Genomic DNA, 17,253 nt, shown 5'->3' with positions numbered 1-17,253 from the left:
TCTCCTACAGAGACAGGTTGAGGGAGCTGGGCTTGTTCAGCATGGAGAAGAAAATGCTCTGGGGAGACACCTCATTGTGGCCTTCCAGTACTTGAAGGGAGCTGGTGGATTGCAAGCAGTCTACAGCAGGTACACTGGATCAAGAGAGGGTTTAAGGTCCACTCTAACCAAAACCATTCTGTGACAAATCCTCTTACAAATAGGAAGCTGATAGGCAAATACCTAGTCTGTCAGTAGATAAAACCGCACGTAATCCACTGTGGCACATTCATAGCTGATAATTTGAGTTAATGAAATAGTCTTACTAGTAACAGAAAACCTAGAAGTGCACAGCCAATTATCTTTTTTAGAACTACAGACTCTTATATAGAACTCCTAGAGGGTAGAAACTGCTCACATCTAAACCCAGATTATTCTCCTCAGTTCCAATCAACTGCTTACACATTCATATCTTTTTATCTGTGTATTACTGCTTCAGGAGGACAAGGCTAAGGAAGACAGCATGAGCAAACAGCTTTCTCTTAGTCCCATGCAAATTGCCCAGCCAGGGACCATAGGTTACATCCTGGGGCTGTGGTAACAGGGCAGAGAAAGGCAGCAAAGGGGTAGTTGGAACAAGCAGCACATCTGTCTGCACAGCTCAGCAGGAAACCAACTGAACCAAATACTCAATTGTTATCCAATCGTCTCCTGCCTGGGAAGGCACTTGAAAGTCACCAAAAGTTTCATTGCATACTGAGTGTCTACAGACCTGGGAAGAAAGCCAGGGACCACAATCTCTTACTTGCTTATGCAGTGTAAGCAATATTTTTCTTCATACTGATGAGTTCTTTCTGCATCCTGCATCTTCTTCGCATTGAGACCCATGGTTGCACCTCACACCACCATTACAGAAGGACTCAGCCCATCCATTACTATCATATGGAATCCTCCAAACACCCTGCCCTTTCATATCATTGAGGTGAAAGTATACACTCTCTACCTTGTTCTTCACCGGTCTCTGGCAATGTCTTCTTAAGTCACTGTCTTCATATGCCAGCTCCAAAGCCTTCCCCTTCTTTGAGACTGGACCCCCATTGCCCACATTTCATACTCCTACATGATAGTCATCCTCCTAGCAAACTAGAAGACCTTCTTCCAAGCATTTTTTGCAAAGCTTTTAGCAATTTTTCTGGAGACAGCTCACATAAGAAGTAAGGATAACACATTTCTGTGCTTTAACTCTGTCATGTCAAATGACCAACTGGTGTGCTGTGTGACTGTGCTCTCCTTTTTCAGACATACAGACACACTCCTCTACATCTTCTACACCTGCCAGGGAAACTCCACTCTTTTGGCTGAAAAAATGAGCAAGCTCAGAAGAAAATCAGTTTAAAACACTTGATGCACAGAGGATCACTTTTGTGCTTGAAAATGAAACTGCAAATGACAGCACATTCCTAAAATTCTGCTTAACCTCCGGCTGACAGTCTTGAGAAAACAACCAGTTTTTGATACATAACAAAGCATCCATTCAAATAATTTAACTCATACTCAGAACCACAATTTATACTAAAAGAACAATAACATAACATGTATTGTAGTGATTTCAGCACAGATGGTAATTTATGCATGATTCTAACTGTCACTGAGGATTTCATATGCCACGATAAAGCCTGGTATTCTTCACAAACTAACAAACAAACATAAAACACAGCACATAACAGAAAATTAAGTTCTAATATTTGGGTACAAAAAACTAACAACTTCGAATCCAAAACAAAAAACAGAGTTATCTCTTACCATTAACACTTCTCATTAATGGCTATTACAGCACTGTTTCTAACCATCTTTGACTCCCATGTACGTGATAAGGTGTACATTCAGATTCCATTTCTGCATTAGTATCTTGTGTTTAATGCTAACAAATGCCAACACCAATGGTAGAGTACGTGCTTTCTTCTATCATGCAAGATGATTTAGTGAAAAAACAGCACCAAGAAATAATAACCTAAACAGTGTCGATTCATAGCAGGAGAGAAGCATGTAACTTGATGTTTTGGTCCTAATGTCATCATTTCATAGCAACCCACAACCATTATTTTCCATTGACATCCACTGAACTATTCTTGAATAGGAAATCTTTTTTAAAAGAGCGCACAGGCATCTTTCTGCATTCTTTTTACATACCTGAGGAGGAGATCGCAGAGGAAGTTGTATCCTTGCCATATCCTAAAATCATCCAGTAGTGTTTGTGATACATCACTGGAATCTTTGAGAAAACAAGAAAGCCCAGCAAACATCTCAACTATTTCAAGGGGAGAAAGGTCATCAGACTGCTGCATGTTCTGAACACACGTGGACAAACATTCTTTTTCTGGAAAGAATTGTAAGAAATTTATTATTTTAATGGTGTTTATCAATTAAATGAGAACAGTTTCTAAATTAAATGTAGCAAAAATGTAATAGTTACTTAATTATCTCTTAGCATGCAACATGTAACATGACAGAATGCCTAGACATAAGTAAGATTCTCCAGTTGCTTCAGATCCGATTCCTATCCTTTTTCTGCCAGCCCTGTCCTCCCTTGGATAATCTTTACCACCTCAAGAAATGACTGAGAAGACAAATATCAACTTTTATTTGAAAAGTTCACCTGAGAAAATCAGTCAAATGAGAAAACAATGTTTTAACAATTCTAAAAGATCCTTTTCTGCATTTAAAAACAGCTATAGAAAGCTCCTGAACTCTACTATACTGCTGGTGTTAAGGCTGGTGTTAAGTACAGTTCTACACAGAACATTCACTGCATGGTTCGCCTGTTCAGTAATAACGTGGCTGGCATTACATACAGGCTGAAAGAATCCTGAGGCAAAGCAGACTGTCGCATTCTCCATATCTCTCGTGTTCCATTGGTACATTCTAAAAACCTTTCCCAAATCTTTACTTGGCCTTCAGGTTTCAAAATATATTCCTCTTCAGTGACTTCCTATTCAAACTTTTCAGAACATAGAGAAGTGCAAGTATTTCTAGCTAGGTTGATTAGAAAACTTCCCAGAAGTTCATATCAAAATACAATGTGCAGTGAGCAGATGTTTCTTTGCGTGTGAAGAAAAGCCTTAACTTTAACATGAGTGTCCTGACACGTTATTATCTTTTAAGTCAGGTTTAGTTTAATGTCCCATCATAAATCCAGAAGAAGTTTGCTACAGTTTTATGTAAAATAATTATCAGCTTTAAAATCCAATTTGAAAACACTTAACCGATGTCTAATTTGTGCTTCTAAGAGATGCTGTACATTCACTTCTTTCTCACTGGAATTGAAAAACTGCTGCTAGTGCAAGAAAAAACAGAGATTAACATTTACTGTGAAGTATGCAAAGACAGGGTGACATCTTTCATAAACTGCCAAAAAGGTTTTGCAGCACCTTGTAAACATTTGCTTGTCAGGGTGTGGGGAAACAGTGACTTTTTCCCCAGTAATCACAGACTACTATAATTTGTGGTAAGAATGTTGGCTCATTGAAACAAGTGTTCCAATTGAAAAATATTTATATGCATTTAGATGGTGCTACTGTTTGAAAGCCCTAAATACAATGCAAGAAACATGTTTTACTAAATTTCATATCCCAAAACCTAAATATCTCAACACTCATCCAATTTCAAAGTAATGCAACACAATTATTTTCATTCAGGTATTTCTTCTCAAAGCTCTTCCCATGTATACTGTCCTCTCTTGACACCAGCTGTCATTTCACTTTGCTCTCACAAGTCCTTTGCCACTAACCAATGTGACAGCAGCCCTTCTGAGGCAAACACTGAGCAATTCCTTGTAAAGATCCATCAGAGGTAAAGTATTTGGTAGGTTAGATTTCAAAATTTCTCACCATCTCTCCCCGTATGCTAGTTTCCCTAACAAAAACAGGACACTATTTCCCTCAAATAAGACCAAGAGATAGAACTGAATGATTCTGGCTGCTTCATTCTATCGGTGGCTGTCACACCAGTGGCACAGGAACTGAAAACAGTGCCCTGTTGTCACCTGTGTCACCTGTGGGTGACAGCCAAGCAAAGGTGGGAGAGCCCTGGGGTAGGTGCTAGGGACAATGTTTATGGGCTTGGGAAACAGGCAGGTCCGGCTAGATGCAAGTTAGCTGTTCCAACACACCATCAGTAAGCACTTGGGGGTTCCACACTCACACCAAGCTCCCTCAAGCATTTCCTAATGTCTCTTTATTATCCAGGTTTCACTGAGTACAGGGAATAACAGCCTCTTCATGTCCTGGATAACAGTGTAAACAGCAAATTACTGGTGGCTATATCAGTCTGACCCAGTACTTCCTGCAGAAGTGAAAAGTCAGACAAAGAACATACTCTCAGCATATCCAAATTAGCTCTCCCTGATTTTCAAATGTGCCAGTATTTACTACAGGGCAGATGCTTTTCTGGGTTTCTAATAGCTCAAAATGCATCAGCAGAACACTCTGAGCTGGTTCATTTTCCTGCAGCTTCCACAGGTATTACTACACTTAGGTTGCCAGCTAGAGCAGCACCTAGGCAAAGCGGCTGTACATGAGGCATTGCTAGCTTGCCTTGCCTCTGCAAGGGACTGCTGCTGTTAATGCAAACATCAGGCAGAAAGGAACAAAATTCCCTTAAGAATTAATGCAAGCAGCAAAACAACAAATCTATTCATCTGCACAATGAGCATTTTTCAGTAGAAGCAGTTACTGAAGTTGCTCAAACAGTAGCAACAAGGAGACAGAATCTGTCTTCCTGGTTATCGGAAACTTTGCAGCAGAGCAATAGGAAAACACTGCTGTTTATCTTTAGATTGACACGTATGAAGAAAAACAAACTGAAAATAAAAACGCTCTTAAATGTTACACGTACTTCAAGCCTTATATCAAAAAAAAAAAAAAAAAAAAAAGAAAAAGAAAAAAAAAGTCCTGTGAGTTTCCCTTGATCAACAGTTTTCATGCCTATTTCACTATTAGCAAAGCAATCAAAGATAAATAAATAACTAATATTGGAGAAAGACACATACCATGAATGTATTTCACTACATTGACACTAAGGCCGTGACGCGATATGGTCATCAGTACTTCCCCTGCACTCTTCCTCCAAGGCAGATTATAGGGAGGGCACCATGACGTTATTGCACTGAATAAAAGCTGCAGATCATCCTTTTGAGCCAGTTCTTCCGCAGGGGACACAAAACTGCACAGTTTTACTAAGATCTGAAACAGTAAGTCAGTAAATAAGTCAGCATTATTATCTTGCTACTGGTATTGCCATTTCTTTCTAGACTTAGGAAAAGTTAAAACTTCCTTCCACATAGCGTGTATGTTAAAGAAGCAATGTGCTGCTCTCCCTTTGCTTATTAATTTAAAATAGGAAAACAAAGACAAGGTTATTCAACACATGGCTACTTCAGGTCTCAATTCAGTTGAAGATTACTAGCAAAACATTAGCAGCAGAACCTAAATAAATCTCTCAGGTGAAACAGCATGTTTGTTTTGGGAACCACTTTCTTCCTTCCTTCTATAATACAGTCATTCACTGATCCACAGGTTTTAAGTCCTTCTGTGGGCCAAAGGCTCTGAGAGGCAAACCATAACATTCCTTCATAATGCAAGGAAGTTCACTGAAAAGCTACTGGCAAAGCAGCATCTGTACCTTCTCTGCCCAGAAAATTTAATAGGGCTACAGTGTTGCAGTAGCCTTTCCTGAAAACCCGCAGCCTGGATCTGAATTGTCAGATTACCTTAAACAAGACAGCATGCAGCAGTGCAGCCTGTCAGTACACTGCGTGCTCTCTTCTTTTCTAAGGATATTTTCTAAGGACATCTGTTGTCCACTTTCTGTCTTCCGCAGGAAGCTGAGGTTCTCCCTCAGAAAACATAAGATTTTGTAAAGCTACCAGCAACCCGAGGAGGCACAGAAGTTAAAACAAAAGGAGAGCATGGGGGCTATCTGAAGCCTCACCCACTTCAGCTAACTCATTGCAGAGTACTACTTGATGGCCCTTGATGAGGGACAGAAATAAGCAGAGAAGTAGCGTATTAGGGGAACAGCATTTAGGTAACTTCTACCATGTTTTTAACTCTGCTGACTGAAACACAACAATGCAATGACGTTTACCCTCATATTTAAATTACTTACTTCCTAACGCATGGTTTACTTATTTAAGCAAAAGGAAATCAGGATATGTTAAATTAACTCACAGATTATTAACAATACTAATACTTCTTACTATGTCTATTTCAATCAACAATGGCCAAAGATGACAAACATCAGATTAAAGCAGAGCAATAGCAAATGCTTTGCTCCCTTTAGGCAGCTGTGTGGAAGAGAAACAATAATTTCTTTTGAAGAAACACTTGCTGAGGACAGAAATCACAGGACAAACAGGACAGGACTTTAACCTCATCTGTGCTTCCAGAAACTCTAAGCAGTTTGCAAAGCATCAAGTGAGAGCAGTTTCTGGAGATTTCTCATGAAGCATTTCCCCTCTTTTTTGCAAGATCTATGACCTATTTTACCTTTCTTACCTGCACAAAGACTTTCTGTAGCAGCGCTCGGCGCTCTGCGAGAGGTAGCTCATTCTGTGCTCCTCCAACTACCTCAGGCACATGTGGAAGGTCAAAAAACAGATACAGACATTTAACGAGTGTGGAAGGCACTGACATTGTAGTCATGCAGTCCACGGTTTTCTGGAGAGAAAGAAAACAGAGCAAAACCACAGCTGAGCAGATTATTATATCCCAAATGTTATACTCCTGTAATACAGTTGACTCAAACACTGTTTTTTCCTTCTAAAACATCTGAGCTGTCCAGGTGGCAGTACAGATTGACCAACTATTTGCAAATGCCTACCTAAATAGTAACCTTAAAAATAAGACCCTAATTTTATTTATTTTTTTTTTACACAACAACAGCACCTAACAGCCACAGTCAAAAGCAGTCCCTGCACTACAGATACTAAAACCAACAGCCTCTGCCAATAGGAGCTTGCAAGTTGATTACAACAGGTTCAGCCAAGCCCTCACAAACTGGCTATTTAACAGTAGAAATGGTGCTGGGCACACAATTAGTCAATTCATGCATCTGGATGGCAAGAAGGTAGAAGGAGGAATATGGAGCAAAGCAGAAGAAAATTAGAAAGCATCACCAATAAGGAAAGCCAAATTGGGCAGAGGCTGATGACATACTAAATGTATGGCAGATGACATGCTGAGTTATAATGGCAAATTAGAGCAGAAAGGACAAACCACACAGCAGCTTGTATGTTGCCACAGATTGGTTCTCTAATGTGGGCAAGGAGTGGAACCAAAGGCAGAATTAGTAATGTTTGTGATACCATTTGCTCGTCATGGCTTTGGCTTCCCCTTCTAGTAATTCATGCTACATAAATTATGGGGCAGGCACGTATTGAGACTGAGTGATTTAGGTAGTGCACGTGACACAGATCTCTTTGGAAGCTAAGCAAGAGCACATTCAAGAAGCCATTGGGGAACAATAACAATTGCTTGCAATAATTCCAACTTCACGTTCCAAAAGAATGATTTTTAGGCAATTGAAACCACAAAGAACTGAAGTGGAAACTCTGTGGCACCAAAGCAGAAAAAAGACCTTAACACAGAAAGCAGTCTAGAACATCATTTAGTGTGTGTTCTCACAGTTCATTATTGTGTTTCTTGTGTGTCTCCAAGACCACAACTTCCATTAAGCACTGCTGCTTAAGACTAACCTGTCCTGATGAAGCTAGTAAATTAATTGTAGTGAGCAGCATCCAACCTCTACTTGCTTCTTCACTTTGATTGATCTCCAGAAACTGGACGATGGCACGACTTGCAGCCTCTGTAACGGGGACAAGGTTAAAAGAAAGGAAAAGAAACAAAAATTCAGTATGATAGTCTGCAGCATGGAAAACTTTCAACAGTCTGTAAACTAAGCATGAATTCAGCTCAGCAGCAACGCTTGCTGGAAAAAAACATAATAATAATCCAAAAAAAAGGAAAGAAAAGGACAAGGTTCAGGCCTATTCTCTCCCAACACACCATCTTGTCTTCCACGTGCACTTGGCTTTGATGCTAATCAAGGCTGTAAAAAGTACATTTTAAGTATCATGTTTTCAACCAGTAGTCAGGTTGTGCAGTTGCATGCAGCAACTTTTCATTAAGTATTTTGGCTTTACCAAATACAACTTACTCTTTTTCAGGTGTATTAATTCACTATCACTTAGGAGTTTCAGTGGGAAAAGCTGATATTTGTGGTCTGGGGTGGGGAAGAACTGCACTGAAACAACAGTATGGAGAATAACTGGACAGGACTGAAGGGAAAGAGAGATGCAAAAAGACAAAAGGAATAAGAAGAGGAAAATAAAGGTAAAAAAGAACAACTTCCTCAGCACCATCCTACTGGATTTCTGCAAGATGAAAATGCTAAGAACTTATGGTTACTCAGCATGAATAAGGGACCACTTTTGGAATGAGAAGTGATTCTATACCAATGAGAGCATAAGTTAAATATTCAGCCTGGGAAATAAGTTATCATCCTCAATAAACATGTGAAAAATACAATATGAACAAGAATATAAATGAACTGAAAATGAAGTTCTAATTCATAGCTGTCTACATACATGTGTGTTAAGACATCTATAATGCCAGGAATGGGGAGAGCCCATAATACTTAAGGAAAATCTAGAACCGTTTTACATTAATACTGCACATCAATCATCTTCAACACTTTCAGTGTCAGCCAAAACAGAAAAAGAAGTAATATTGCTGAAAAGAGGAATTACAATGAAATTACAAAACAAGAAAAGTCTGAAGCTGAATCCAACTTTAATCTTGTTTTGTCTGTTCTGTCTTCTGTCAGATTCCCCACAATATACCTGCGCATGAGCATCTTCTAAAGTAAATGCATCCCCCTACTTGAAACTTGTTGGAGAACATCTTGAGCATTATGTCCAGTTTTGGTCCCACCCCAGTACAGGAAAGATGATGATGAAAAGGAACTCAACAGAAGACCACCAAGACACCAGAGCACTGTCCTGTGAGAAGAGGTTGAAGAACCACAATCCACTCAGCACAAGGAGAGAAGGCTCTCATGCCCACAGAGAGCAGCCCCAGTGCTGACAGCAGGGATGCTACGAAGAGCTGGAGCTCGGCTTTTCACAGAGACCCATGACAGGAGACCTTCCCCCCGCTGTGGGCGGCCAGACACTGTGACGGGCCCCGTGAGATTGTGCTGGCTCCAGCCTTGGAGGTTTTCAAGGCCTAAGAGGCCTTGCAAAGAAAATGTGGTTTTCACTTACGTCCAGGAAAATCAAAACAAAACTTTTAAAGTCATAATCCGAGAGAAAAATACACAGACAGATTGTAGGTAAAAATTAATACTTGTTTCGGTTATGTAAAGGCTGTGTTTGAAAGATTTTGTTTTAGCAGCCTTATTTTGTCTATACAAACCACCAGTTTTCCAAGTCTGGGACTAAAGTAAAGGGAGGCATTCACCAAATCCCCAGATGGGACTGACCAAATTAAATCAGACAGGACTTGCCTTCACTTTGGTATTACAGGTTCTAAACTGTATACATGCAGCAAACAGCCACCAATCCAACCTACCACGCCAGGCAGGTAGTTTGTTTTCTCAAATGGTCCTAAAAATTGGCCATAAACAGGAAAGACTGGTAAGAACAAACATGGTACCAATAGCCTCCTCGGACACAGCTTTCAAAAGCCACCTGTGAACACAGGCTCTCTTGGTATCTTTGAAAGGGAGAGACTGAGAGGTTAGGTATGTGCTTCTGAAAATCTGCCACGCTGCTGGCATTCTAAACAGCAGAGCAGTCAAGCACTATAAATAGTCACTTCAAAACTGTCAGTCTTAATTGAGCAGTACCTAAAACACAGACAGCATTTTAAGTGCAGGAATACATTCTTTTGTCATCTGCTCTGAGTAAATGTGACAGCACTACTATTCAGGATTCGCTTCTGTCGTCAGCACTAACCTTACTTTATTTTGTAATTTTTCCTTGTTTTGCAGTGTTCAGAAATCCTTCTGGTACAGCATTCTGTGCCTGACCCAATGTCCTTAGTCCTTTAACTTCTGCATAAGAAACCGCAGAAGCAAGGATTTGGATGTGATAGCTAAGAACAACAGCAAGGGAGCAAAGAGATAAACAACTAGAAGGTAACACCTACACATAAATATCTTGACAATTCTACAGGCATGGTGGATAACTGTGACCACAGTTATGACCACAGTGAGTATGGTAGTCAGATTTTTCAACACTGAGCTGGTAAATACAGGAAAGAGGCTTGGTAGGATACAGTGATCAAAGAAATTTCATACAGAAGAGGCAGCAGGGATGCTTTGTGTCTTGAACTTCAGAAAAGCAGCAGATACAGGATAAGCTCTATTCAGATCGCTAACAAAAGCAGAAAATCATTCCTGCCTGTAGCAACAGCAGTAAGGATTATTTCAACATTTACATAGATATTCTAGCAAGCAGAACAGTATCACTGTACTATTTTGTACTGTATTGTTATCTTTAGTATAGTATTAGTGGCAAAAGCCTAGGTGGGTAAGTAAGGAAAACATTCATATGCACACAAGAACGTGTGTTGGCAATGGGGCTTTTCATGGACTCCACTGCACTTCTCTACAAGGAGAATACCTGGAAATACACTCAGATGCCCAAGGAAGCATATAGTTTCTGTGGACCAATAAGTAAGAGAAGCATCAACTTAAACTAAAGAGGCAAGAAACCTTTGTTCCATCAGGAACAGCGCAGTGCTATCACAAACAGGAGATATAAAGGGGCTGATCCTTTTGCTGTGTAAAAGAACAGGAGGGCTGCTCAGCAAAAGATAAACAACGGTGCCAGCATTTAGCTTCACTAACCCAACTGATAAAAGAATGAGCTTTCCAGGCTGTCCTAGAAAGGCACTCTATCACACTTCACTTCATGTAAGATTAGATAAATAGCATCTAAGATTAGTTAAAAGGTTAACAGAAAGAAATAAGATGCAGCAGTCATTGTCCAGGACTGATTCCTCGTGGCTAATAGATAGGGCTCTGCTTCCCCTTTGGAGCCACTTCTGTAAATTCAAAATGCAATCACCATGTAAAGCTAAGTCACCTACGAGTCAAGGGGAAAAGTGAAAGGAAGAAAACATGATGATGTAGTCACAGCAGGTCAGATCACCTTCAGCCTACTACTCTCTGCTCAGCAGACAAACAGCCAACTTGCGTATCTCTATGAAGCCCCCTGGCTCGTCTGTTAGCAAGAAACAGCCCCAGTGCTTCCAAGAGAAGGAGACGCTACAAATAACGCTATCAAAAAACTTCAGACCTCAACACGGAAGGAGCCTGAAAGGCCACTTGTAGAAGATATGTATTTGTAAACTGCCATCTACAACATCTAACAAAAACAAGATGCACTTGGACAAAACAAAAAATCATTTAACTCTTACTGATTTAAAATAAACACTCAGTTCTGCTGATAGTGACAGACACCAACTGCAGCAAAAAAAAAGCAAAATACAGGCAGGGTTTGCAGATCAATAGAATTCAAAAGGGAAAAATAAAGGCAGACCCTGTCAGAGGCTGAATAAAAACCACTGATGTGGTTTTCTGCTATATCTAAGCATTGTGACAAGGAATGTTACCAATTTGGACTCCTGACATGGTTTTGACATAAGATAATGGTTGCCTTTAACCTTGTACATTAGAGAAATGCATAAGTGAAAATATATAAATATATATATTTTTTTTACTGGTCAAACGGTTCGATTAAAAAAGGGAAAAGGAGGAAAAAAAAATAAAGTGTAAATAATAAAGAAGCCATTTCTGAAGGGAAGAAGGGATTAGTTTAACAGTCTTGAGTCATGGTAAATTAAGTGAATTTAGTATAAACTTGTAAACGCTGTGACATATTAACAGAGAGAGACTGCACAGCAGCCAGCTCTGCAGAGAGGGCCTGGGGGGACCACCCCACCCTGCACCAACACAGCTGCACGCCTTCAACATACATACAACTTCTGATGCCTGAACTCATTTTTGCTGCCATTTTTGCCCCAGGCACAAATTACAACAATAGGCCAAAGCTACGAGAGCACGTTGTTGAAATACCCAGGCTATATATTCATTTTATCTTGCAGCAGCGGTGATAAAACAGGAAGAGCTTGCCTCCAAGGTATGTGTTTTGCAAAATGCAGAAGATGAAGTGCTGCTTGCTCCCTGTCATCTGTAGCCAAAGTGGCCGTTAGCAACCACATTCATTCTACCAACATTCCAGCAGTCTCTGCACCCTGTCTCAGTGATCCATCTTTTCCAACTCAGAGCCAAAAGGTTTATTTCAGAACAGACTATGCAAGAAACGGAGATTAGACATCCATCTTAGCATAGCATCACCGTGATCTTTCAGTTAATTCAGGCATGAAATGGGATGCATTTGTTGAAAATGTGACAGCTAAAACCCTCAAGAATACAGAGATAGCTATCTTAGCTGTAACCCCACCACCTTCCCAAACAAAGTAAGTTGAGGTGACAAAAACCATGCATCAGTCCTCATAGAGATGGTGACTGCAGTCACCTGCAAACCACTTCTCCACAGGACAGAGTTCAGTGTGGAAGACAATCTAACAGTTCTGATGTCCCCATCTTCATTGCTCCTTGGTTATATTCATACTGGGGAAGCAGCACAGCTGAAACTGTAGTTCAGCACTCCAATGGCAGTGCTAAGAGACTACGTAAGATAGAATGCTGGCACAGTTACTACTGCATCATGAAATGCTGTTCCGAGAAAACAATTGCAATTTGCCAAGAGTAAGTGAGATGTGTCTGTGATGGCAGGCATTATTCACATAGCTGCTACTTTAATATTTAAAGATCCTGTGGAAAAACTGCGCTGTGCTCCATCATAAGGAAGAAGAAAAACAGGTAACATTTATCATACCAAGTTCCCAACTAGAAAACACTGCCAACTACATTTACATCTTTAAAGAGAAAAAGCAAGTTCTTTGAGAATTCCTTCCCTACTGTTAACTAAAAGGGAAGTTCACTTTTAATAACATTTGTGGGGAAATCTTGTATCTAAAAACAAGCTCAGCAATTTTGCTCATTTAAAACTGAGCACTTCGTGCCATGAAAACTTACATTTGGATACTCTCAGAGATATTTCCCACATAGAACTGTTACTCTAAAAGCATCCAGGAAGATACAATTACCTACTAATAGCTATTAGGATACACTGTATTGTTTTGTTCAAAGGACATTTACAATATTTAAGTGTAATTATTTTGTCTCTGAAAGAAAAAGTACTTTCAGAAAGCCTGGAAGTTTGTCTTTTCAGTGTTGCAGGGAACATTCACCCAGCTCTAAACAGTTCAGCACAGCAGCACAAAATCCGTGAATTTTAACAGTTTGTTAACTGGGCATTGACAAAGCAAAATGCAACACTGTGGCCTGGCCAAGAGTCACAAAGCAACTGCATGGAGCTACATACAAGGGCTTCCCACACTCAATCTAAAAAAGTTGTATCAACAGTAGTGATGGCAGTCTTAACTATATAAAAAAATACATTATTGTTTCCCTCCTAATAAAACTCATCATATTAAAGCTTACAAGAGTACTAACTTGTATTTTTGAGTCACGGTGGTCAAGTTCCCTAGCAAAGAAAAGAACAAAAAGGCCCAAATCTCAACAAAAAAATCTAGTCTAACTTCTGGGGGCTGCAAGGATGAACAGTGGGCCAGCAGCTGGGCAGAGATAACAGATGAAGAACTAAAGAAATAAATGGCTATCCTTAGCAAGTTCCAGTAGAGACGTGTGACAGGTGCTCCTCAAGAAAAAGAACATTCAAGCCAACACCACCCTTCTGCTGGCTGGACATTCATGTCTCTTACATACACATGGACACTGTGCTCCTGTTTTCCCCATTTCCCACAGGTTCTATCTGCTGTAGCTGTTTGGCCATCCAGAATACTTTCCTGTTATTCACTCTACTTAAAATGGAATCAAATTACAATTAGCACAATTTGTAACTCCTGACATCATGTGTAATACTCTGCAGAGCCTTTTCTAACTTGCTATTTCCTCATTTGCCACCAAATCCGAACTGAAAAGCCAGAAGAGAACTTAAAATTATCTGGAAGGTTCATATTGCTCAGAAAAACCCTTGCCAGGAAACAATGCTCAGATAAGGAAGTCAAAGAGGAAGGTTACGGCAACACACCTTCCCAGCACATCATCCTCCAATATGCAGCTTCCAGTGAAGCAGTCAGGGTTTGATGCACCAATGGTTCAGTATAGAACTAAGTCTCCCTCTGGCATTCAATAAACAGACCTTTAAGAGGGGCCAAGATGCATCTTTTCAGTGCTGGGGATGCTGGTGCTAATGTGCTGCTCACCATAATTCCACATCTTCCTATTAGCTACTAGACCAACAGCTAATTTAAAGGTATGATTTAATCACAGACATATCTGAGGGACAGCACAACACCAACAGACACATAGAGCAAGCTGCAGCAGCCATCTCCATGATCTTTTGTGTCCTACCAGTTGAGGCAATTCAGTGTACTCCGATCTTCAACACATCACCAAGTCTGTGGAACTTGTCTTATACCCTATGCAGGAGGACCCAACCTGCCTCATTCTCTGCACCCAAAGGAACAGAACACATTTTCTCTGTTAAGACTTTAGTGTCCACACTTCATCATGGTCAACTTTTGTCCTCCATGCAGTACCTGTGGATTTATTCGATGCTCTCCGCCGAATCTCAGTCACCATCAATCGTGACACTTGAGTAGTGAATTGCAGGAGATCAGAAAATTTTTCTGTCATTGTACTTGGAGGAGCATTTCCAAACACCTAAAACAAGAGAAAAATAGATAAATTTTAAAAATTGCCCTATTTACATGGTACCACTTCCTCCTTGCAAACAGAGGGTATCACCATTGAGATCATTTGTTTTCTACTGCATTATTCCTCCTTGCACTGTTTTTTCCACTGTGCGCATTATAAGATATACATGAAATTATGCCATCATATGGAGAGGAAAGACCCGACAAATACAAGGGGAAAAGAGAACCATGAATTCTCTTGCCAATGAAGAACTCACAGTGTGGGAAAGACCACACCACACAGTAAGCGATCCCACAGGACTTCTGTTTTAAAAGCAACTGTTTACTGGACCAACATATCCCATGGGGTGAACTCCAAGTACAGAATGATAAGCATGAAATATTCCAGAAGACACTACCCAAAAGCGACTATCCCAGGAAGCCCCATAGGTCCCACACATCCCAAGGCTTCATTCTCCTTTCTTGAGATCCTCCTTAACATGACAGCAGTAGTCATTAACATTTTTTTTAATTAATTTTTGCTTAATTCCACTAACTTACCCTTCATGATTAAGTACTGATTTGATGATAAAATCATCCTCTGAATCACAGTTAACAGGGAGATATTTAACTCTATAGAACTGCACAGTTATAGAACATTAAATTATCTTGGAAAAGATTCAAAGTTGCTTAGGTAATTCACTTGTCATAAAAGACTACACACAAGGAGTCCCTGTCTGCTTATCTGAGGTACTCCTCTTTCCTCTCTCAAAAAAGGTCCCAGGAAAGGCAAGAGGTCAGATATTAATTACTGAAAGAAGTATGCCATCCACATTCTGGTACCATTGCTTGTGTCAGCGCTGAAAAAATACAATAGCCTCCCGAATATCTGAGTATCTCAATACTTCTCTGACTCGACTTTTTTTTTCCCCCTCTCATGGGTAATAGCATATCCTGTAAGAGCATTGCCAACAAGCCAGGGTACTTGGATAACATTTTCTTTTTATTATTATTTGTTGTTTTTATATTTTTTAAGTAACATTTTAGATCAACACGTCATATTCACTTCTCAGCAAAGGAATGAAATCTTCAACAGCAGATTTGGACTCAAACGCTACTTTAGCCTCTTCTCCTTTTTGCCTTTATCAGTGCTACTGTTGCAGGTGAGCTGTTGACATACCTTCTGAGGTCACTCAGAAGTCTGGGCACCTCCAGTGACATCCACAACATCACAGTGAACAGGGATGCAAGGCAATTGTGGCACTGAGTAGCTTTGCAAATGACAATTTACTGAAAAAACAACCAAACCTTTTAGCAGGGGGCTGGACTCCATGATCTCTCTCTTTCTACTCCTGAAATTCTGTGGTTCAATTGTGTGTAAGGTTTTACTTCTTACTCCTTCACTCAGTGTCAATAACTCTGGCATGTTAGAGAACAGCCAAAAATATTTCTCCTGCCTACTTGCATTTCAAAGACATGCTGAAACAGAGCCAGAAATACAAAATTAAACACTCTATTTCTGCACTATAAAAATAGTTTTCACCAGAAACTTAGCTGTTCCTCGCATTGGAAATTTCAGCTGCCATTACCAATGAAAAAAGCAGCCAGAAGCCCAGACGCTGGAGGCAGATGACTGAGGTCAACTAACACCTGCAAACTGGGACTGCAAAGAAGGGAGCATTCCTGAATCATTCACAAAACTGATAGGCTACAAAAGGTGAGGAGAGCCCCATTGCATTCATGTTCCCTGCTATGATCTACTCAAGACCAGTCAGACTAGAACACACATTGGCAGAGTACCTCACTATTGCTTACTGCCTAAAGCTCAGACCAAGGAAAGAGGAAAATGGATTGGCATTCTGTCTGTTTTAAGATGGCTAATTGTCAGCACATGATAGGAAAGGCAGAGCGTGCACAGCTGCAATGAAAGGCTGAATGAGGAAATCTGGTTTTGAACGTTCTGCCCCATAACCGAGATTGCACTAAAATAAGTATGCTGGCATACTCCTTGACTAAAGGCAGTAATATAAATGGAATAGGATATGAGGCATTTTAACAGCGAGTTGTCTTTTTTTAATAGCAAAAGGCGTGGTTCTTCCAAGAAAATATAAGCAATTTACCATATTCAAACATTGCTTATTCAAAATAGCCTCTCCATCCATCCATCCATTCACTTCTTTCATCTACCTCAGGGGCCTTGGTACAGCACCAGTCGCACTAGGCAGGGCATTGTGACAGTGCTTCTGAGAACAGAGCTCATATGGACGCATATCTCTGAAAGGAGGCTTTTGAAAACTTTTCCAGAGGACAGACATGTACCAACATAGCTTTTTATTACTTCATGATTCAATATTTCACAAGTCTCCCTGAACAATCAGGAAACAAATGTTCCAAACACCCATTTATTAGCAAAATAGTAAAA

At 40.1% G+C, this 17,253-nt stretch overlaps 1 protein-coding gene across 8 annotated transcripts in view; it reads right to left on the bottom strand.

Moving 5' to 3' along the window:
• WDFY3 (WD repeat and FYVE domain containing 3) overlaps window positions 1-17,253 on the bottom strand; it is a 127,761-nt gene that overhangs the window by 78,438 nt on the left and 32,070 nt on the right. For all 8 annotated transcript variants that reach the window (XM_015861632.2, XM_015861633.2, XM_015861631.2 and 5 more), the window contains 5 exons: window positions 14,736-14,859; window positions 7,733-7,842; window positions 6,534-6,695; window positions 5,027-5,219; window positions 2,170-2,356 (listed from right to left, as the gene is read on the bottom strand). In XM_015861632.2, coding sequence (XP_015717118.1) covers window positions 2,170-2,356; window positions 5,027-5,219; window positions 6,534-6,695; window positions 7,733-7,842; window positions 14,736-14,859 — 776 coding nt within the window. The remainder of the gene's footprint in view (window positions 1-2,169; window positions 2,357-5,026; window positions 5,220-6,533; window positions 6,696-7,732; window positions 7,843-14,735; window positions 14,860-17,253) is intronic.

This window comes from Coturnix japonica, chromosome 4 (genome assembly GCF_001577835.2).
Source record: "Coturnix japonica isolate 7356 chromosome 4, Coturnix japonica 2.1, whole genome shotgun sequence".
NCBI classification, from domain to species: Eukaryota; Metazoa; Chordata; class Aves; order Galliformes; family Phasianidae; genus Coturnix; species Coturnix japonica.
The sequence above is the reverse complement of the archived record's forward strand: the minus strand, read 5'-3'. Positions and strand labels throughout refer to the sequence as shown.